Genomic DNA, 22,892 nt, shown 5'->3' with positions numbered 1-22,892 from the left:
CTGGCAATCTTGATTATGTTGCTGAAGGTAAGGTGCGGAGCCGATTTAGCTGTAACATATTATTAGCAATTCAGCAGTCTGGAATTTACATCATTAGAATTGCTTTTCATTATTTTAAAAATTACCATTGATCATAAAATTGTACTATTTTTAAGTTTTGTGAAGTGCCAGAAGCTGCAATTAATAAACTGATATAGCTTGAAGATGGTAATTTATAGGGTACGATTCAGTTTGCCATCAATCAGTTATTGATCTAAATGTCCATTGAATAGAGATGCTGCAGCTATGTCCAAATATTAATTTTCTCATACTTAGTAAAAGAACAGTGATCAGATTATACATTATCTGATAGAAATTGAGTCATTGTGTTACAGAGTATGTAAACAGGCCCTTTACCCCAACTTGTCTGTACTGATCAAGGTGCCTGTTAGAGCAAGTCCCATTTGCCTGTGTTTGTCCATATCCTTCTAAACCCATCCTTCCTATCTACTTATCTGTCTGAATGCTTTTTAAATGCTATAATTGTATCTACCTCTAGCTCCTCTTCTGGCAGCTTGTTCTATATAATTACTACCCTCTGTGCTTTGCTCCTCAGACCACCTTTGAACTTCTTCCCTCTCAACTTAAATCTATGCCCTCCAGTTTAGACTTTCCCATTCAGGGGGAAATAATTATGGCTAATTACGCCCCTCAATTTGTAAGTCCAGTCCCTCAGCCTCTTTCACTCCAGGGAAAATCTGAATCTAGTCTCTCTCTGCTCGTAACTCACCCCTCTAGTCCCAGCAACATCCTTGTGAATCTTTTCTCCTACCTCCTTAACTGAAGCACATCCTTTCTGTAGTGTGGTGATCCAAACTGCAAACTATGTTCCAATGCAGCCTCACTGACATCTTGTTCAGCTGCAACATGATACCCCAACTCAAATACTTAATGCCTGGGCTGTTAGTCTAATCCAGGCACGTTCCACAACCTTATAAAAGAGCATTAGTAATTATAAATTTCAATGAATGATTTTGAAATGGATATCTAATGAAATCGGTACAACCAATAATTCTGGTTTGATCATGAATTAATGTATTGCTTCGTTGTCACACAGGAATGCTATTTCAGAACGCAAACACAAGGAAATCTGCAGATGCTGGAATTTCAAGCAACACACACAAAAGTTGCTGGTGAACGCAGCAGGCCAGGCAGCATCTCTAGGAAGAGGTACAGTCGACGTTTCGGGCCGAGACCCTTCGTCAGGACTAACTGAAAGAAGAGCTAGTAAAAGAGCTAGAAAAGCTGCTTTCAAATCTCTTACCAGCTCTTCTTTCAGTTCATCCTGATGAAGGGTCTCAGCCTGAAACGTCGACTGTACCTCTTCCTGGAGATGCTGCCTGGCCTGCTGCGTTCACAAGCAACTTTGATGTGTTTTGAATGCTATTTCATGTAGTTGTTGCATTTAAATGAAATGCGGAACTGTTGTTGCCCTTCTGTATTTTCAGATGTAATTCCCATTTAATCTTGTACCATAAACAAATTTCCAAATGTTGTATTTTAGCCGCTCAGTCACATTGTGGTGAGTAGTTGGTGCCCACTAGTCATCATCTGCCAATAGTAAAGGCTTGTTTATTCTTATTGCTTTTCAATTTGTTAATCAATTCTAAATTCACACTCAAAATTGATCCCAATTCTATGTAGTCTAACTTTGTTCACTGACTTACTTTGGTGGGACCTTACTGAAAATATTTAGAAAATCCATATTCTGCATATCCACTTGTTACCCTTCATGTTCTATAAGAAATCCTCAAAAACACCTGCAATATATTAGTCAAACATTATTTCCCTTTCATAAATCCACATTAAAGCTACTCAGTTCTATTAATTTCTAAGTATATTGATACGACAATTTCATTAAGGATTCTACCATTTCCCGAAAATCACCCCCAGCCTTTCTTGATGAGCCTAAACCCTGACTCTTAGAATTTTTTTCCCAATAATTTCCCGACTCTTTATGAAAGGCTCTCCACTTATAATTATTTCACTTGGATAGAAAGAAGGTGGCTATTGAGATGAGGAAGAGTGCATAATGGTTTAAGGAGATTTATGGTAGTGCACTTGTAAATACTTACCAAAACTAACCCAGTTATTTTCGTTCTAAATGTGCTGCTTGTGGGGAATTGGTCCAATGGTTCTACAGTCACTAAGAAGATAATTGATATTTAGTTTTCATTGGATTTTTGTCTGCTCAACTTCAAAGATTTCATGAGTAGAAAGTTCTACCAAGAAATAGTGCTGTAACAACAGAAATAGACGGCTCTGCTTCCCAATCCTATTGTACCATTCAGTATTTATTGGTTGAGCTGTGTCTTCTTTTATCTAAATTCTGCCTTTTTCCTTTATTAAAAAAAATTAGTTTCTCTACTTTATTCAATTATATTAAAAAAAATCTCAACTTATAAAATTTTCATTAGGCATATCTATTCTTTTTCAAGAATATTCAGCTTTGTGTTTTCATGAATGCATGGTTAGTTGAGTGTGAGTTAAAGTTGTCTTAACTGATGTGTTCTTGCTCACTGCCTTATAAAAATCTTTAATTACCTTGCTATGCTTAGAAATAATGTTTTAGATATCTATCATCTTTTCATGATCTTTGACTTATTCTGGCAAAAGCGAGTTTTCCCATGGATCTTTAGATGGATTTACAAATTTCAAACTCCTTTTTTTGCTCTAGCACCTGATCAGTTGTGATCTGCAAATTTTGTCCTTTGTAGATAGAAATTAGATCAATTTGATATGCCAGCAACTAATCGTTCTTTTTCCTTGTTCATTAGGTTAATGTAACAGTGGATTACATCAGGCAAGCCACCCCGGCCACGAATGTGACCCCAGCATTCCCTGAACGCACTTGTTCTACAGTTACTATTGGTGGAATGTGAGTAGATCAAAGCTTGAGCAGATCTTAAAAAAACTGTTCATGTTTTTTTATTAATGGAAAATAATTAAATCATAAGACACGGCTGTGGGGAGAAAACAGGCTGGTAAACTTGGCATATCTGGCTTTCGGCTAACTGGGATAATGTTTTGAGTTATTCAATTTGTTTCAACTCCATTTTGTCTCGATAGTTGCCAGAAAGGTGATCTTGGGCCTCAAATATGTTAAACTAAAAGTTATACTACTTGAAACAAATGTTTGAAAATGATGGCATTGATAGTTGCAGCTGTTGTATTCCTATATGCAGTGAAGACTGTTTAAGAAAAATTTGTTTCAGTAATTCTGTTTTCGGACAAAAGAAATTATTTGGCATTTGTGAAGAGTAATGTGCAGTGATAGTAATTGTGTAAGTATTGGTGCTGAATTAATTTGTCACGGTTTATCAATTCAGCTGGGGTTACCATTGATCCACTTGAAGAATTAATGACCCAGATTCCTTCTGCAAGTGTAAGCCCTCAGCTTCCTTCATTCTAACGAAAACAAGAACAATCTGTTAATCTCTCTCCATAATTAATGTTCTCTAATCAGGCACCATCCTGATGAATCTCCTGCACTTTCTTCAGCTCAACCACTTCTTTTCTATAGTGTGGTGATCAAAATGCGCACAATCCCCGGTGCGGTCTAATCAGTCTTTTTGTAAACTTGAATGGTGCTGCAGAATAACTTTCTTAAGCCCCAATAAGATTACTATCATCTCAAGATTCTCTGCTTTCAACATACAGGAAGGTTTACCATTGTCCAAAGAAATCACAGGACCACCCATTTAAATATCATGCCTTCGAGCAGGACCAAGGCTGGCTTTCTGTGAAGAGTAACTCACCACCTGACTAGAATGCAGTTGTTTTCAGCAAGAATTACAAGTCTGGGCATGCTTGTCACTGGATGTCTGAGATCTTACAACACTTAAGGAAGTTCAATATGCCAAGCTTTTGATTGTATACTCCCCTTCAGCAGCAGATTTTGCCAATGGTATCTACATTCCACATGCAAATACTGAAAAAGCAACACAGGTTTCCAATGTATAAAAAATAAAATTTCACGTGAGTGTTGCTATGTTGATCTATTCAGAGGGTGGTGATGAGGTGACTTTTTTTGAATTGCCATGGTGCTTCTGATCACTGTCCTCTCACAGGACAGGGAGTGATAGTAACTGGAGATTGCAATTTAAGAGGAAATATTGTAGATGTACTTGCTATTTCTCTTTTTGGTAGTCGATGACCCTGGTTGGGAAGAGCTGTGGCAAGCAGTTGTAGTGGATTCTGAAGATGGTACATACTGCACCACAGTGTGGTGATTGTGAGAAAGTGACTTTTAGGGTGGTAAATGTGATGCTATATAAGCTACTAGTTTACAGTGCCATGCAAAAGTTTGGGCAGGAGATTTATCAGGATGTTGCCTGGATTGGAAAACAAGTCTTATGAGGCAAGGTTAGCAGAGCTGGGACTTTTCTCTTTGGAGTGTAGAAGGATGAGAGGGGATTTGATAGAGGTCTACAAGATAATGAGAGGCATAGAAAGGGTGGATAGCCAGTACCTGTTTCCCAGGGCATGAATAGCAAACACCAGGGGGCATATGTACAAAGTTAAGGGAGGGAAGTTTAGGGGAGACATCAGGGTAAATTTTTTTACACAGAGATTTGTGGGTGCCTGGAATGACTTGCCAGGGATTGTGGTGGAGGCTAAAACATTAGGGGTAATTTAGGAGCCACTTGGACAGGCATATGGAAGAAAAAAAATAGAGGGTTACGAGGTAGTGTGGGTTTAGTACTTTTTGAAAGGAATATATGGGTCGGCACAACATCGACTGCTGAAGGGCCTGTACTGTGCTGTAGTATTCTAGTGTCTAGTTCCTTTGAACCTTTTGAATAGAACTTTTTGGCCACAATGAGCAAAGGTATGTTTGGAGAAAAAAGGGTGCAGAATTTCATGAAAAGAACCCCTCTCCAACTGTTAAGCAAGGGGGTGGATTGATCATGCTTTGGGCTTGTGTTGCAGCCAGTGGCACGGGGAACTTTTACTGGTAGAGGGAAGAATGAATTCAATTAAATACCAGCAAATTCTGGAAGCAAACATCATACTGTCTGTTTAAAAAAAAAGCCAAAGATGAAAAGAGAATGGCTTCTACAAAAGGATAATGATCCTAAACACACCTCAAAATCCACAATGGACTACCTGAAGAGGTGCAAGCTGAAGGTTTTGCCATGGCCCTCACAGTCCCCTGACCTAAACATCGAGAATCTGTGGCTAGACCTCAAAAGAACAGTGCATGCAAGACGGCCCAGGAATCTCACAGATCTAGAAGCCTTTTGCAAGAAAGAATGGGCGAAAATCCCGCAAACAAGAATTGAAAGACTCTTAGCTGGCTACGAGAAGCATTTAGTGATACTTGCCAAAGGGGGTGTTACTAAGTACTGCCATGCAGGGTGCCCAAACTTTTGCTTCGGGCCCTTTTCCTTTTTTGTTATTTTGAAACTGTAAAAGATGGAAATAAAGAAGTTTTCTTGCTTAAAATATTAAAGAAATGTGTCATCTTTAACGTTATGCCTTTTGGAATTCAGTTCATCTTTTACTCGCTTAGCTATTCACAGTAACAGAAATTTTCACCAGGGATCCGAAACTTTTGTATGCCCCTGTATATTGTTTGAGCTAGATGTGCTTAAACAAGTTGATAATACTCTTATTGAACACTTGTGACTTGTAGTTGATGGGAAAGGTTTTTGGAAATTGTGAGGTGAGTCATTTGCTGCAGATTATACAGTGGTGCTAGAAAGTTTGTGAACCCTTTAGAATTTTCTCTTTTTCTGCATAAATACGACCTAATGTGATTAGATCTTCATGAAAGTCCTAAAACTAGATACAGAGAAACTAATTAAACCAAAAACACAAAAAACATCACACTTGTTCATTCATTTATTGAGAAAAATAATCCGATATTACATATATTCGTTGGAAAAAGTATGTGGGCCTTTGTTTTCAGTAACTTATGTGATCCTCTTGTACAACAATAACTTCAACCAAATACTCCTGGTAACTGGTGATCAGTCCTGCATATCAACTTGAAGGAATTTAGGCTATTCCTCCTTACAGAACTGCTTCACTTCTGTGATATTGGTGGGATTCCTTACATGAACTGCTTGCTTCAGGTCCTTCCACAACCTTTCTATGGGATTAAGGTCAGGACTTTGACTCAGCCACTCCAAAACGTGAAATTTCTTCTGCTTGGTAGACTGGTTTGTGTGTTTAGGGTTGTTGTCTTGCTGCATGACCCACTTTCTCTTGAGCTTCAGTTCATGGACAGATACCCTGACATTTTTCTGTGGAAGTTGCTGGTACAATTCAGAATAGCAAGCTGTCCTGGTCCTGAGGCAGCAAAGCAGGCCCAAACTATGACACTGTCACCACGTTTCACAGGTGGGATGAGGTTCTTATGCTGGAATGCAGTGTTTGCTTTTCACCAAACATAACACTTCTCATTTAATCCAAAAAGTTCTATTTTGGACTCATCTGTCCACAGAACATTCTTCCAATAGCCTTCTGCCTTATCCACATGGTCTTTAGCAAACTTTAGACAGGCAGCAATGCTCTTCTTGGAGAGTAGTGGCTTTCTCCTTGCAATCCTACGATACACACCACTGTTGTTCAGTGCATGATGGTAGACTCATGAATACTGACATTAGCCAATGCAAGAGAGGCCTGTCGCTCCTTAGATGCTACCCCGTTATTCTCTGTGACCCCCTGGAATATTACATGCCTTGATCCTTGAGTGTTTTTTATTGTTCAACCTCTCTTGGGGAGAGTAACAATGGTAATGAATTTCCTCCATTTGCCTTACTGTGGATTGATGGAGCTCAAACTCTTTCGAAATGGTTTTGTATCCTTTTCCAGCCCAGTGAGCATCAACAACTTTTTTTCTGAGGTCCTAAGAAATCTCCTTTGATCGAGGCATAGCACATTTCCAAAAACCTGTGGTGCGGAACAAACTTTGATAGTGAAGACCCAGGTTTATGTTCTTTATATAGAGAAGGGCCTCCCACAATCACACCTGCTTGTCATCCCATTGATTGATACACCTGACTAATTTTCCCTTTAAGAGAACTGATAATCCTAGAGGGTCACATACTTTTTCCAACAAATACATATAACCATATAACAATTACAGCACGGAAACAGGCCATCTCGGCCCTTCTAGTCCATGCCAAACTCTTACTCTCACCTAGTCCCACCGACCTGCACTCAGCCCATAACCCTCCATTCCTTTTCCGTCCATATATCTATCCAATTTAACTTTAAATGACAGCATTGAACCTGCATCAACCACTTCTGCTGGAAGCTCGTTCCACGCAGCTACCACTCTCTGAGTAAAGAAGTTCCCCCTCATGTTACCCCAAAACTTTTGCCCTTTAACTCTCAACTTATGTCCTCTTGTTTGAATCTCCCCCACTCTCAATGGAAAAAGCCTATCCACGTTAACTCTATCTACCCCCCTCATAATTTTAAATACCTCTATCAAGTCCCCCCTCAACCTTCTACGCTCCAAAGAATAAAGACCCAACTTGTTCAACCTTTCCCTGTAACTTAGGTGATGAAACCCAGGTAACATTCTAGTAAATCTTCTCTGTACTTTGTCTATTTTGTTGACATCTTTCCTATAATTTGGTGGCCAGAACTGTACACAATACTCCAAATTAGGCCTCACCAATTCCTGGTACAATTTCAACATTACGTCCCAACTCCTATACTCAATAATGCTCTGATTTATAAAGGCCAGCATACCAAAAGCTTTCTTCACCGCCCTATCCACATGAGATTCCACCTTCAGGGAACTATGTACTTTTATTCCTAGATCCCTCTGTTCTACTGCCTTCTTCAGTGCTCTACCATTTACCATGTATGTCCTATTTTGATTAGTCCTACCAAAATGTAGCACCTCACATTTATCAGCATTAAACTCCATCTGCTGTTTTTCAGCCCACTCTTCTAAGTGGCCTAAATCTCTCTGCAGGCTTTGAAAATCTACTTCATTATTCACAACTCCACCTACCTTAGTATCATCTGCATACTTACTAATCCAATTTACCACCCCATCATCCAGATCATTAATGTATATGACAAACAACATTGGACCCAGTACAGATCCCTGAGGCACACCACTAGTCACCAGCCTCCAACCTGACAAACAGTTATCCACCACTACTCTCTGGTGTCTCCCATCCAGCCACTGCTGAATCCACTTTACTATTTCAATATTAATACCTAACGATTGAATCTTCCTAACTAACCTTCTGTGTGGAACCTTGTCAAAGGCCTTAGTGAAGTCCATGTAGACAACATCCACTGCTTTACCCTCATCAACTTTCCTAGTAACCTTTTCAAAAAAATTCAATAAACATGACCTTCCACGCACAAATCCATGTTGACTGTTCCTAATCAGACCCTGTCTATCCATGTAATTATATATACCATCTCTAAGACTACTTTCCATCAATTTACCCACCACTGACGTCAAACTCACAGGCTGATAATTGCTAGGTTTACTCTTAGTACCCTTTTTAAACAATGGAACAACATGAGCAATATGCCAATCCTCAGGCACCATCCTCATTCCTAATGACGTATTTGAAATATTTCCGTCAGAGCCCCTGCTATTTCCACGCTAACTTCCCTCAAGGTCCTAGGGAATATCCTGTCAGGACCTGGAGACTTATCCACTTTCATATTCCTTAAAAGCGCCAGTACTTCCTCTTCTTTAATCATCATAGTTTCCATAACTACCCTACTTGTTTCCCTTACCTTACACATTTTAATATCATTCTCCTTAGTGAATACCGATGAAAAGAAATTGTTCAGCATCTCTTTTGGCTCCACACATAGCTGTCCACTCTGATTCTCTAAGGACCAATTTTATCCCTCACTATCCTTTTGCTATTAATATAACTGGAGAAACCCTTTGGATTTATTTTCACCTTACTTGCCAAAGCAACCTCTTATCTTCTTTTAGCTTTTCTAATTTCTTTCTTAAGATTCTTTTTGCATTATTTATATTCCTCGAGCACCTCATTTACTCCATGCTGCCTATATTTATTGTAGCTATCTTTCTTTTTCCGAACCAAGTTTCCAATATCCCTTGAAAACCATGGCTCTCTCAAACCTTTAACCTTTCCCTTCAACCTAACAGGAACATAAAGATTCTGTATCCTCAAAATTTCACCTTCAAATGACCTCCATTTCTGTATTACATTCTTCCCATAAAACAAATTGTCCCAATCCACTCCTTCTAAATCCTTTCACATCTCCTCAAAGTTAGCCTTTCTCGAATCCAAAATCTCAACCCTGGGTCCAGACCTATCCTTCTCCATAATTATATTGAAACTAATGCCATTGTGATCACTGGACTCGAACTGTTCCCCAATACAAACCTCCGTCACCTGACCTATCTCATTCCCTAACAGGAGTTCCAACACTGCCCCTTCTCTAGTTGGTACCTCTATGTATTGCTGCAAAAAACTATCGTGCACACATTTTACAAACTCCAAACCATCCAACCCTTTACAGTATGGGCTTCCCAGTCTTTGTGTGGAAAATTAAAATCTCCCACAATCAGAACCTTGTGCTTACTACAAATATCTGCTATCTCCTTACAAATTTGCTCCTCCAATTCTCGCTCCCCATTTGGTGGTCTGTAATACACCCCGATAAGTGTTACTGCACCTTTCCCATTCCTCAATTCCACCCAAATAGCCTCTCGAGGCGAGCCCTCTAATCTATCCTGCCAGAGCACCACTGTAATATTTTCTCTGACAAGCAATGCAAAAATCTCCCCCTCTTGTCCCTCCGATTCTATCACACCTGAAGCAATGAAATCCAGGAATATTTAGTTGCCAATCATACCCCTCCTGTAACCATGTTTCACTAATAGCTACCACATCATACTTCCAGGTATCAATCCATGCTTTAAGCTCATCCACCTTTCTTATGCTCCTAGCATTAAAATAAATGCATTTAAGAAATTTTCCACCTCTTACTCTCTGTTTATCACTAACGGTGCAAACAGCTTCACTATTTTCTTGTTCTTCCTTCTCCCTTACATCTGTTCCTACACTCTAGTTCCCCTCCCCCTTGTATCTAGTTTAAATCCACTGGAGCCTCTCTAGCAAACCTACCTGCAAGAATATTTGTCCCCCTGCAGTTCAGATGTAAACCATCCCTCCGGAACAGGTCCCACCTTCCCTGGAAAACTGCCTAATTATCTATAAATCTGAAGCCCTCTCTCCTGCACCATGTCTTCAGCCACATGTTGATCTGCGCTATCTTACTATTTTTAAACCTGCCTGCACGTGGCACTGGTAGCAGTCCTGAGATTGCTATCCTGGAGTTCCTGTCCTTTAACTTGGTGCCTAACTCCCTAAACTCACCTTTCAGGACCTTCTCACTCTTCCTACCCACGTCATTGGTTCCTACATGGACCACGACATCCGGCTGCTCACCCTCCCTCTTGAGAATACTGAGAACTCGATCAGAAATATCGTGGACCTTGGCACCAGGGAGGCAACAGACCATCCGGGATTCTTGATCTCTTCCACAGAACTTCTTATCTATCCCCCTAGCTATCGAATCCCCTATCACTACTGCTCTCTTCTTTTTCCCTCCTTCCCTTCTGAGCTGAGGGTCCCGACTCAGTGCCAGAGACGCAAATGTAATATTGGATAATTTTTTCAATAAATAAATGAACAAGTATCATGCTTTCTGTGTTATTTATTTAATTGGGTTCTCTTTTTTCTTGTTTCAGGACACGTCAAAATCTGATCATATTTTAGGTTATATTTATGCAGAAATAGAAACATTCCAAAGATTTCACAAACTTTCTTGTACCACTGTATGTAGATTGGCCAGTTAATTTCTGAGAGTGATGCCTCAACTAATAGGGAAGCCAGCAGTGGTAATGTCATTGAACTTGAAATCATTGTGGACATATTTGGTCTCATCTTTACAAATGGCACTCTTGTGTATTATTACTTCATAAGGCTTGTGCTTGGTTGCTTTATGTAGCTGTGTAACTTTGGCTACAGGCCTTGGGTTGCCTGTACAATGACTTTGTGATCTGCAAGCTAAGTTTAATTAAAGGCCTTGAAGATGAAAGGTACATGTGGTTTGGAGATGGGGCATTATATCTGTTATTCAAATTTACTAAGACAAGATGTATCTCATTCCCTTGTTTCATTGCAAAGTGAAATCTACCTGATCTCAAGCACATTGGCTCATCCAAAGGTATGGAGACTTAATTGTTTGGGTGGTTCTGTCTATCAGTGAAGCTAGGTAAAAGTATCAGAAGTAGGAAAGCTATTCTGTGAACAATAACAGACATTTGGATGGAAGTATTACAAATTTAGAAACAGTTTGTCATGACAAGTAATATGTAGATGATTAGTCTAGTGAAGGAATCTAAAATTGGGGGCATAATCTCAAGCTGAGCCAATTGTCCATTTAAGTTAGCTGAGAAGGCTAGGTTGTTGAATATATTTAAGACTGAGAGATTTTGTGGTATGGAAACCATGCTGGAATATGGTGTTGAGGCCAAAAATCATGTCAGCTACATTGTGTAGCAAAGCACACATGGAAACCTTTACAGTGATCTCTTGATTCTGTTTATTTGTTGTTACTGGGATATGACATAAGACATAAGACATACATGGGAGCAGATTTAGGCCATTCAGTTTATTGAATCTGCCCCACCATTTTATCACAGTTGATTTATAATCCCTCTCAACACCATTCTCCTGCCTGCTCCCAACACACTACTTGAAGCAGAGAGTGGTTATGATCTGGAAATAGTTACATTCAAGAGAAGGGGTGCTCAGACAGTAAGGGCATTTAAGGGAATTGGATAATCATGAGGTGAATTAGTTTGAGTGCAGTAGGAAAAGACTGGGAGAAAGTAATTGTTCACAGGATTGCTCCTCAGGGCCTTGCTCAAACCTAAAGTATCAAATGAATATTTCTATGAAACTGTCTGTTAGCAGGCAAAGCAAGATTTGAAACTCATCCAACAGCCTCGGGCATTTAGAGTGTCAAAACAGTTGAATAATTATACATGGGTAATTTCCTAAATGTTTCCCAATATTACTAATTGATGTAAACTTATACTAATAAATGTTTTAGTTGTTTCAAAAATGGATTTCTGAATTTTTTTTTAGACCTCTTGTTTTAATAAGATAGTGGAAAATCCTGCCTTTTAATTTCTATTGATAATTATCAATATTTAAATTGTTTCAATTACCTTATTTTAAAAAAGATTAAAACTGGTGTTCTGTCTTCAACATACACCTGCAGCCTACAGTTTTGGGTTAAATTGGTAAGCTTTCTATATTGCAAATTATTTCCTCGTTCTGACTGAAATAGACACGTTATTGAATTTGCATCAATATAGAATCAAATCATAAAAGTGTATGTTAAGTTATGCAAACAACAGGAATTCTGCAGATGCTGGAAATTCAAGCAACACACATCAAAGTTGCTGGTGAACGCAGCAGGCCAGGCAGCATCTATAGGAAGAGGCGCAGTCGACGTTTCAGGCCGAGACCCTTCGTCAGGACTTCGTCAGGACTTTGATGTATGTTGTTAAGTTATGGTTGGCTTTAAGGTGCTGTGGGTAACTATCTGTTTAACAGCAATATTGAGTCCATATTTTTCCTTCAGTGCTTCTCATTGATACAGCTATTTGCCAGACTTGGACCACGCACATTAATAGATCAGCTGGCATTTTCAGAAGGACCTGCCTAGTAATGTTATGACATTTAATATTTGGACAGACAAGACAGTTGATTCTACTGCACCCTCATTGAGTTGTTATAGTAGGGACGTGGAAGAAGTAACCAGAAATTTGGTCCTGATGCAAAATTTGTAAAGCTCCTGGTATCCAAATTTTAACAGTATTGGTTGAGTTTTTGGCAAGTCAGATTCAGAATGGTTTCAACTGATTCACTTTCATTGGAGCTTTACAAACGGTGTGCCAGTAAACTGGGGAAAAAATGGAGATCTGCTTGAGCAGGGGTACTTTCTGAAAACATTTTGAAAGTAGTTAGTTCTTTAACATCAAATATAAATATTACCATTGGAGGGAGCCTTCATCAACTCTTACTTGTTTTTCCCTTATCATACTGACATCCTTCTTGCTTTTTTTTAAAGGAACTGACTTTTGTGAGACTGGGAGCTGTAGGGTCAGTCTTTAAGGTGTGAACCGTGGCCTTTGATTAATTACTGTGTCATCTTGCAGTAAAGCTTGCAGAACTCCCAGTGTCCTGACTAAGCACATTTTTTAAAAAAAAAGCACTTGGGAGTATTTTTTAGGAAACAACCATTACCAATAGCTGTGTAGACACAATAAATCAATAAAATACTATTGAAGCAGTTTGCAGTTTAAAAAATATATACATTTCTATCTTCTGGTTGAAAATGATTTCCTTTTATGGTATCTGTTAGAGGTTTGCTGGTCTGTGTCAATCATAGTGACAACCACCAGTACTAGATTGTAAGTGAACTTGACATTGCTGATTCTCTGTCATGCTTCTTAAACAGAGAGTGATATTTTTCAGCTTGTTTTAGTTCCATATTAACTAGGATTCTTTATTTTTGTAACAGTTACTTGGTTTGGCTGTCACTGTTTTGAGTTCATAAAAAAAATAGGAGTTGCTTTAGCTATCAATTTGTGCTAAGCAAAAATCACAAAATAGTTTTCTGAATTTGAAAAAAATGCAATGTTTTGGTACCAAAGCATTTGTTCTATTTATATCTTGCTAATGAGATGCACGTTATCAGCATTGATAAGCTATTAGCCAGCATCAGAAATAGAAAGCTTGTGTTTTTGTTTTGGGCGTAAGTTCACTTGCTTGGAATATTAATCTTTGAAACATAAACTCTTCCAATTCAGATACTTAGCATGTGCTTAGGGAGAACTTTAAGTATTTGCTTTGAAACTTGATGATTTTTGTAATGATTGAGCTACTTTTAATAATAGCAAAGAGCACTCATTGCTTGATGTGATTTTTCCAGTAGAATATGACTAAGATGTGGGTATTTGCTGCAGCATATGACAAACCAGGTCAGTTGTGAATCCTCAAAGAAGCACGAAGTCAACCTCGAAAGTTAGCTCGTCATTAAATTCTTTTTCTGTCTGAAATCAGTGAGTCATTGATTCAAGGAGTTCACCTGTGTTGCCTCATTTACAAAACAGTTTTACTTTCTGAACAATATAAGAAAAACTTTTACACTGAAGATCAGTTGGCTGGATAAGGCACAACATTGTTGTTTGAATTGAAGATAAAATTTCAGTGCAGTACTGTGAGGGTATTGCAGATGGTGAATCATAGCAACATTCAGGCCGTGGTTTTGGTCAGAGGCCCATTTGAAAAGAATGTCACTATTCTACATAGCAATTTATGTAACTTAAAACTCTGGGCTATTGCAAACAGGGTTCCAGAGATACAGATGTAATGTTTGATTAGTTGATGTTATATTATTGATACTGCAAAAGAAAACATTGAAGGTTGTAATGATGACAACATTGACACAGATATCAAGCAAAACCCACAGTGGAAAATAGGTAGCATAGTTGTAACTTTCGAGTTAGACATAAAGCTGAGCCAAAATGAGGGAGTTAGTGTTGATATATTAATTTCCCATTGGTTTCATATTAAGGTATGAGGTGTAAAAGTATTGGGTGGATTGCAGTTGCGGGGTGTGGAATAGGGATGTGGACTTGAGGAAGAGCTTCTTTTTATTTTGTGGATGCTAAATTATGCAGAAATATCAGTGGAAAGGGTGGAGATTTTATGGGGTTGGAATTATGATTCTGCTTGACACATAATCCAGTAGCCTAAGACCAGAGGACAATGTCGCAGAATAGAGAGGTGTCCTTTTAGAATGTTGGCGAGGATGAATTTCTTTAGCTAGAAAGTGGTGAAGCTGTGGAATTCTTTGCCACAGGCAGCTGTGGAGGCCAATTTTGTATGTATATTTAAGGCAGAGTTTGATAGATTCTTGATTGGACAGGGCATGAAGGGATATGGGGAAAAGGCAGGAGATGGGGCTGAGAGAAAAATTGGATCAGCCATGATGCAATGGTGAAGCAGCCTTGATGGGCTAAATGGCCTTTATGCTACCCCTATATCTTAATGGTCTTTTGCTCTTAGGTCTTAAAATGTTCTAACTGCATTGTGCCATGTAGATCTGGTGTATCACTGCTTAAAAAAAGGGGGGGGGGCACTTTTTTAAGTACTGGAGAACTTCAATTTTATTCAGATTTAACACAAAATGAAAGAAATTAGTTCCTCCTTCAGAAGAGAGGGTACCTCCTCCGACACCACTGAGGTTCCAAAAGAGACCACCTCAGAGAGCTGATGCCAGTTGAAAAGTAACACTCTTATTGAAAAGGTAACTGCTTCAAAGTATGTACAGCAAGCAAATAATGAGAATCCTGCTACTTTTTTTTAAAAAAGCAGATTTATATCTATCAAGAAATGAATCATCAGTTGGGATGGAATAGATATGCTATTTTATTTAGTTTGTGTGCCTCTCTACAGCAAAATGGAGCGCAAAAACTGCATGTGGTATTAGCTAATCTCATAGATTCTGTGTTCTTCCTCATTATAGATTGGTTTTCTGATGTTGGTTTTTTGACCAATAAATCCTCATACAGCTTGTTCACAGAAGGAGAAGGGTATTCACTTGACACCTCTTGCCAAGCAGTTCGATTAATTGATTTCACACTTAGTAAGGAGAAAGCAATATCACTGCATTAATTATTAAGAATGACAGAGGGGAATGTTGAAATGGTAATTTTTGTTGGGAAACAATCTGTAAAGTATTGTGCTAATGATTAAATTTGTCCAGGAGCCCAAGCTTTAAGATAAATCATGTTTTGGCCTCTTCATATTTTGTTATTTCAAATTTGGTTGTTAATCTTGCTTGATCCTTGATGGTCAGCAGGGAAGACTAGTCACTTTTGTATTGGTACTAGAAATTTTAAAGTTCTGTTAGTGTTTTCATTTTTGTGAGAAAAGTTATTCTAATTTCATTTTGTATTGTGAAAGTGTATATACTTAAAATTTGGATAATAGACAAGGTGCAATGGATATCTGTTGCGACATAAAGTGATTACAATGATGAGTAAAGGTTGAATGCCGTAGTATTTATGCCTTTGGGGATGAAATCTTCATTCTTACACACACTATATATTTGTGCATGTGTTTTTTTAATTACCTCCTCACAGGAATTGCATTCTGTTCTGATGTACATTAGATTCTCTTCAGTGATTAGGAATTTGTTCTATAAAATCAACTATATTTTTGTACATGCAATTTGACAGGCAGAATCAGCTAGTTTATTAACTGAAGTAACATGTACTTAAATATATTGTAAGTTCTGTTTGGCAATTTGCAGTACAAGTTTTTTTGTATTTAGACCCATTCCTCAGGATCGAGTAAAGGTTGTTTCTGTTCGGGTTTTATTGCTCTGAAATGTCTGATGGAGCCATTGTAGGAGCCATAAGTTCTTGTACAGGTGAGGCAGGAGGTAACTGATGTAGCAGGAGAATGAGTTTTTTGTCAGGTATTGAGCTCACTGCAAAGCTTGCTTAGGGGTTCTGTGCATTTCTGATGTGTTGCTTGAGTTTCTCAGTACTAGCCTAAGTGCTCCTCTTTCACTTTTAGCACAGGCAAGGAGTTCCCAGGAGTCAATGGGGATGTTGCACTTCTGCAACGATTCTTCAAGCATTTCTTTACCTTTGTCTTTGCCTGGCTGATCATCTGCTCCTTCAAGAGATCTTGGAGCTTGCAGTGTAACTAAATTGAAGATAATCTGGGATTCAGGGATGTTGGGCTGGTTGATCGCATTTACCTTATCCTTCCAAAGAGCATGGAGGATTTTGCAGAGAAGGTGTTTGTGGTGTCATTGCAGTACTTTGCGAATGCCTATGATAAGTAGTCAAAATAAAGCATCTCAGAAGCTGGGATCCCTACTGCCTGGATGTCCATGCATTTTGTACTACATTTCCTCAACTGGGAGGGACTGAGGAATAATTTAGCTGCCCATGGAAATTAGTCTCCAATTGTATTACCATAGCAGAGTTCAGCAAAGCAGTGGGCCTTTCTGCCCACAGTGTTGTGCCAAACTAATTAAATTGTTGACCAAATGTCCAACTAAGCTAATTTCTTCTGCCTACACAATGCCCATATTGTTCCATATCCTGCGCATTCAAGTACCTATCTAAGAGCTTGTTGAACACCCTTATCATATTTACCTCCTCCACTGTGCCAGACAACTCATTCCTGGTACCCACCACTCTCTGTGTGGGGGAATCATGCCCCATACATCTTCTTTGAACTTGTCTCCTCTCAGCTGAAAGACATGTATTCTGGTATGAGACATTTCAACCCTGGGAAGAGATATTGACTGTCTATCTATGCCTCATAATCTAATAAACCTCTGTCAGATCTCCTCTCAATCTCCAATGCACCAGAGGAAATATCCAAGTATGTTCAACTGCTCCTTATAGTACACGTACTGGAATCAATGCAGCGTGCTGATAAATCACTCTCTTCAAAGCCTCAACATCTTCCAATTATAGGACAAACAACTGAATGCGATACTGCTGGTACAGTCTTGAGTTTCATAAAGCTGCAACATAACTTCTAGACTCTTGAAAGTTCGAAGTGAACAGGGCAACTTTTCTGCTGAACTATTTTAGTAAATCCAAGCTAGGTTTGTCTGTTGTTTATATAGATCATTATTTCCATCTTCCTGTCCAAACTGGTGGGATAAATGTTTGTGTAATAGAGACCATTTATTTGCACACCTTGTTCCTTCTGTCAAATAGCAATAGTGATGTTTGAGTGAAGGATTTGTATCTGTCAACATTACAAGGAATTTTAACATTTTAGCTTCTATTCTCATTACATTTTTCTGAACCTATTTTCCCAGGAGCTAGCCTTTTTCAAGCTTTCCTCTAATTTGTTTTAGATTGCCATCTTTAAAGTAACAGTAGAGAGAAGGATACAGGTTGTGTAAGACTACATATTTCCTTACAACCAGAACTTGTGCTGAATTCTGATCAGACATAATGCAACCTGGCTATCCATTTTTAGCAGACAGAATTATCAAAAAACTGGGTGTTTTATTTCCTCAGTGTTCACACCAGTGCATATTATTTACTGATAAGGGAAACTCACCAAATGGATTCAGATGAAGAATCCTATTGGATCATGTGGTCCCTTCCTTTCACATTATCATTTGGAGAATCCAATTTGCAGTGAACGCCAGCTATTTCTGTAAGCCATGTTTCTGATGCTTTCCACAAAGTTGACCACAGAATCTTGGAATTGCTGTGCCATTTCCTTATTCCCCAATATAATTTCTTGTAGTTCAGCCTATCTATGCCTCATAATCTAATAAACTCTGTCAGATCTCCCCTCAATCTCCAATGTACCAGAGAAAATAGCCAACCTTAGAGCACATGTACTCTAATCAATGCAACCTCCTGATAAATCTCTCCTCTCCGTAACATCCTGATCTGTTTGGTTTTGTATTTCTATAGAAATTTATCTGGCTTGGTTTTACATTTCTCACTAACCTGCTCTTGTATTTTACTTTCTCTTTTTCTGGCCAATGCCTTGTTTATCATTTGTTGTATTTTCAAGAATTTCTCAATTCTCAGGCACACTGCTCTTTTGGCAATGTTTTTACAGTCAGCATGGCCTTGTGAAGGGCAGATCGTGTCTAACAAGCCTGATAGAGTTCTTTGAGGAGGTGACCAGGCATGTAGATGAGGGTAGTGCAGTGGATGTGATCTACATGGATTTTAGTAAGGCATTTGACAAGGTTCCACACGGTAGGCTTTTTCAGAAAGTCAGAAGGCATGGGATCCAGGGAAGTTTGGCCAGGTGGATTCAGAATTGGCTTGCCTGCAGAAGGCAGAGGGTGGTGGTGGAGGGAGTATATTCAGATTGGAGGATTGTGACTAGTGGTGTCCCACAAGGATCTGTTCTGGGACCTCTACTTTTCGTGATTTTTATTAACGACCTGGATGTGGGGGTAGAAGGGTGGGGTTGGCAAGTTTGCAGACAACACAAAGGTTGGTGGTGTTGTAGATAGTGTAGAGGATTGTCAAAGATTGCAGAGAGGCATTGATAGGATGCAGAAGTGGGCTGAGAAGTGGCAGTTGGAGTTCAACCCAGAGAAGTGTGAGGTGGTACACTTTGGAAGGACAAACTCCAAGGCAGAGTACAAAGTAAATGGCAGGATACTTGGAAGTGTGGAGGAGCAGAGGGATCTGGAGGTACATGTCCACAGAGCCCTGAAAGTTGCCTGACAGGTACTTTATACTTTATTGTCGCCAAACAATTCATACTAGAACGTACAATCATCACAGTGATATTTGATTCTGCGCTTCCTGCTCCCTGGCTTGCAAATATTAAATATTAAAAATAGTAAAAATTAGTAAATATTAAAAATTTAAATTATAAATCATAAATAGAAAATAGAGAAATGGAAAGTAAGGTAGTGCAAAATAAAACGAGAGGCAGGTCTGGATGTTTGGAGGGTACGGCCCAGTTCCGGGTCAGGATCCTTTCAGCAGTCTTATCACAGTTGGAAAGAAGCTGTTCCCAAATCTGGCTGTACGAGTCTTCAAGCTCCTGAGCCTTCTCCCGGAGGGAAGAGGGACGAAAAGTAGATGGGGTAGTTAAGAAAGCTTATGGAGTGTTAGCTCGAGGGATAGAGTTTTAAGAGTCGCGGGGTAATAATGCAGCTCTATAAAACTCTGGTTAGACCACACTTGGAGTACTGTGTCCAGTTCTGGTTGCCTCACTATAGGAAGGATGTGGAAGCATTGGAAAGGGTACAGAGGAGATTTACCAGGATGCTGCCTGGTTTAGAGAGTATGCATTATGATCAGAGATTAAGGGAGCTAGGACTTTACTCTCCGGAGAGAAGAAGAATGAGAGGAGACATGATAGAGGTATACAAGATATTAAGAGGAATAGATAGAGTGGATAGCCAGCGCCTCTTCCCCAGGACACCACTGCTCAATACAAGAGGGCATGGCTCTAAGGTAAGGGGTGGGAAGTTCAAGGGGGATATTAGAGGAAGGTTTTTTACTCAGAGAGTGGTTGGTGCGTGGAATGCACTGCCTGAGTCAGTGGTGAAGGCAGGTATAGTAGACTACTAGACAGATATATAGAGGAATTTAAGTTGGGGGAGGGGTTATATGGGCGGCAGGGTTTGAGGGTCAGCACAACATTGTGGACCGAAGGGCCTGTACTGTGCTGTATTGTTCGATGTTCTGTGTTTTTCCCTTTTACCTTTGGAGGCTCCCCCCCAGGCTATGAACATCCGACTTATGAACACCTTCTACATTCAAACAAGTGCTTAGGAGATCTGTGAGATCCGTGGGGATGGATTTGCTGGCTCTGTGGGGTTGCAGTATCTTCTGGGTGAAAACAAAAGACAAACGCTTGCCCACTGTCCACCTCCACCTCGCCCCCAGCTGCAGCAATCTCAAGCAAGGTGGGATTGGGAGCACTGAACTTCCTTAGTGGTGTTGACTGGTGACCACTCTTTCTATGCCTGCTTGCTCCATTTTACAGCAGTTTCTGTGGCCCTCTCCCACAAACTGCTTTTGTTTATTTCTGACTTGTGAAGAGTTTGTGATATGAACATTTCTCAGGAATGGAACCCTGTCATAACCTGGGAACTGCTTGTACTATACTCTAGGATCTATTGATGCATGATAACTAGGGTTGTTGGACCACTGTCGTTGTTTTGACTGGAAAGGAAAATATACTTGTAAACTCTGTTAATTTTATACTTGTCAGCATTTGAGGGGAGGAGAAGATGGCGGCGCAACGCGGTGCGCGCGGCCGGTCTGAAATGATATCATGTTTGTAAGTAGGTACCGTGCACAATCCTGATTTGATGGAGACAGACGTGAGAAGCACGGAGGAACATCTGGAGAAACTTCTGAAATGCCCACTTCGCTGCCGCTGCTACTGTGCAATCGAGAATCTCCGGAGAGGACGGCCCCAACCCTTGGCTTTGCCTATTGCCTGTTGCCAGGGCCGGGGTTGAAGTACTCGGCAGAGATGGTACTCGGTGTCAGAGGGCTGGTTGGAGGCTCAAAGTTTTCGAATGGACTCGAGTCGACTGTGGTCTGGTGCTTCCAGGGTGCTGCATCGGCAAGTTTGTGGCGCTGGAAGCTCATGGCAGGGAGAGTTTTTCTTCCTTCTACCATCTGCATGAGATGATAGGACTCTCGAGAAACTTGGAGACTTTTTTTTACCGTGCCCATGGTCTGTTCTTTATCAAATTACGGTATTGCTTTGCACTGTTGTAACTATATGTTATAATTATGTGGTTTTTGTCAGTATTTCAGTCATGGTTTGTCTTGTTTCTGTGATATCATACCGGAAGAACATTGTATCATTTCTTAATACATGCATTACCAAATGACAATAAAAGAGGACTGCGTGTCCTCATAATCTAATCTAATCTAATTTGCTGATTTAATGTCACACTTTTTAATAAAGTTCTCAATCTACCATAACTAACTTCTACCTCATATTTTGATAATTTACTTAAGTCAGACTTAAAACCTCATTTCCCGGTTTTAAATTAAGCAATTTTTGGTTTTTTTTTAGCTATTGAATCTCTTTGTATTATGATTATTATTCTCGAGCCAGATCTTTAAATTGCCTTAAATCAATGTTAATTTAAAAATCTAAAATAATGTATTCTCTCATGGAGTTCTCAACATACAGATCTAGAAATGATCTTGGAAAGATTCCATCACTTAAATGCTCCTCTTTTCTAATTTTGTTTGCCTAGTCTCTGCAGATTAAAAGTCCTTCTTGATATATGTACCTGTAATTCCCTGATTTTATTTTATGACCTGCTATCAATACCATTTGAGTCCATTTAGAACTCTCATCAATGCCTTCAACCTGATCTGTTAACTTTTTTTTTCTTTTCACAGATGCTGCCTGATTTGAGTATTTCCAGTGTTTTTAGCTTTTCCTGAGATTTCTGGCAACTTAGTCTTTTTGATTTTCAGTGATTTCTGCTGCTTGCTATTCAGCTCTGGCTAAACTCTTCCTTTGTGATTTTCTGAATTCAGTTTTTCCTTTCTGCTACCTTTGTCCCATTCTGTATATAGTTGAAGAATAGACTATAAAGTGAAATAATTTTAGGGAAAAGGAGAATGATTTGAAAGAGTAGAAATCTCAGATAAATAAAAATTAAGGTTCTCGGTATGCAAGCTAAAGAATAAGACTTCATATATTCAGCAGTTCCCTTTAATACTCTGAACTTCGTAGGAACGCAAATCTTGTATTTTGTGAATCAGTGCTGACTGGGCGTGTCTTTACTGTAATTTTGATTAATTTTATACAGATTGATAATGCTATGCACACTAAACTAGTATTGTGCTGGCAAGTTCTGAACCGGTAATTTGGGCTGTCTTAAAGGCTGTGATGGGGTGGGGGGAGTCATGGAATTTGGTGGAGGACAATACAGCATAATACAGGGACTTCAGTCCACAATGTTATGCTGACTTTTCAACAAAGACTAATCTAACCCCTTCGTCCTACATAGCCCTCCGTTTTTCTTTCCTCCATGTACCTATATGTCTCTTAAATGTCACTGATGTATTTGCCTCTACTATCACTGCTTACAGTGTGTTTATACTTTCTAAATAATTTATCCTCTGTCATCACACCCCACCCCACCCCACCCATACTTTCCTCCAACCTCTTGAAATTATGCCCTCTTCTATTAGCTAATGCTGTTCTGCCTAGGCTATCTATGCCTGTTACACGTCTCTATCAAGTGACCTCTCATCCTCCTTAGCTCCAAAGGGAAAAGTTTGAGTT

The 22,892-nt window shown here is 39.3% G+C and overlaps 1 protein-coding gene across 1 annotated transcript in view; it reads left to right on the top strand.

Annotated features, from left to right (window-relative positions):
• Positions 1-22,892, top strand: part of snd1 (staphylococcal nuclease and tudor domain containing 1) — a 952,477-nt gene that overhangs the window by 226,592 nt on the left and 702,993 nt on the right. The window contains exon 12 of the mRNA XM_063072967.1: positions 2,817-2,917. Within this exon, the coding sequence (XP_062929037.1) occupies positions 2,817-2,917 (101 nt within the window). The remainder of the gene's footprint in view (positions 1-2,816; positions 2,918-22,892) is intronic.

This window comes from Mobula hypostoma, chromosome 20, assembly GCF_963921235.1.
Source record: "Mobula hypostoma chromosome 20, sMobHyp1.1, whole genome shotgun sequence".
Lineage (NCBI taxonomy): Eukaryota > Metazoa > Chordata > Chondrichthyes > Myliobatiformes > Myliobatidae > Mobula > Mobula hypostoma.
The sequence above is the reverse complement of the archived record's forward strand: the minus strand, read 5'-3'. Positions and strand labels throughout refer to the sequence as shown.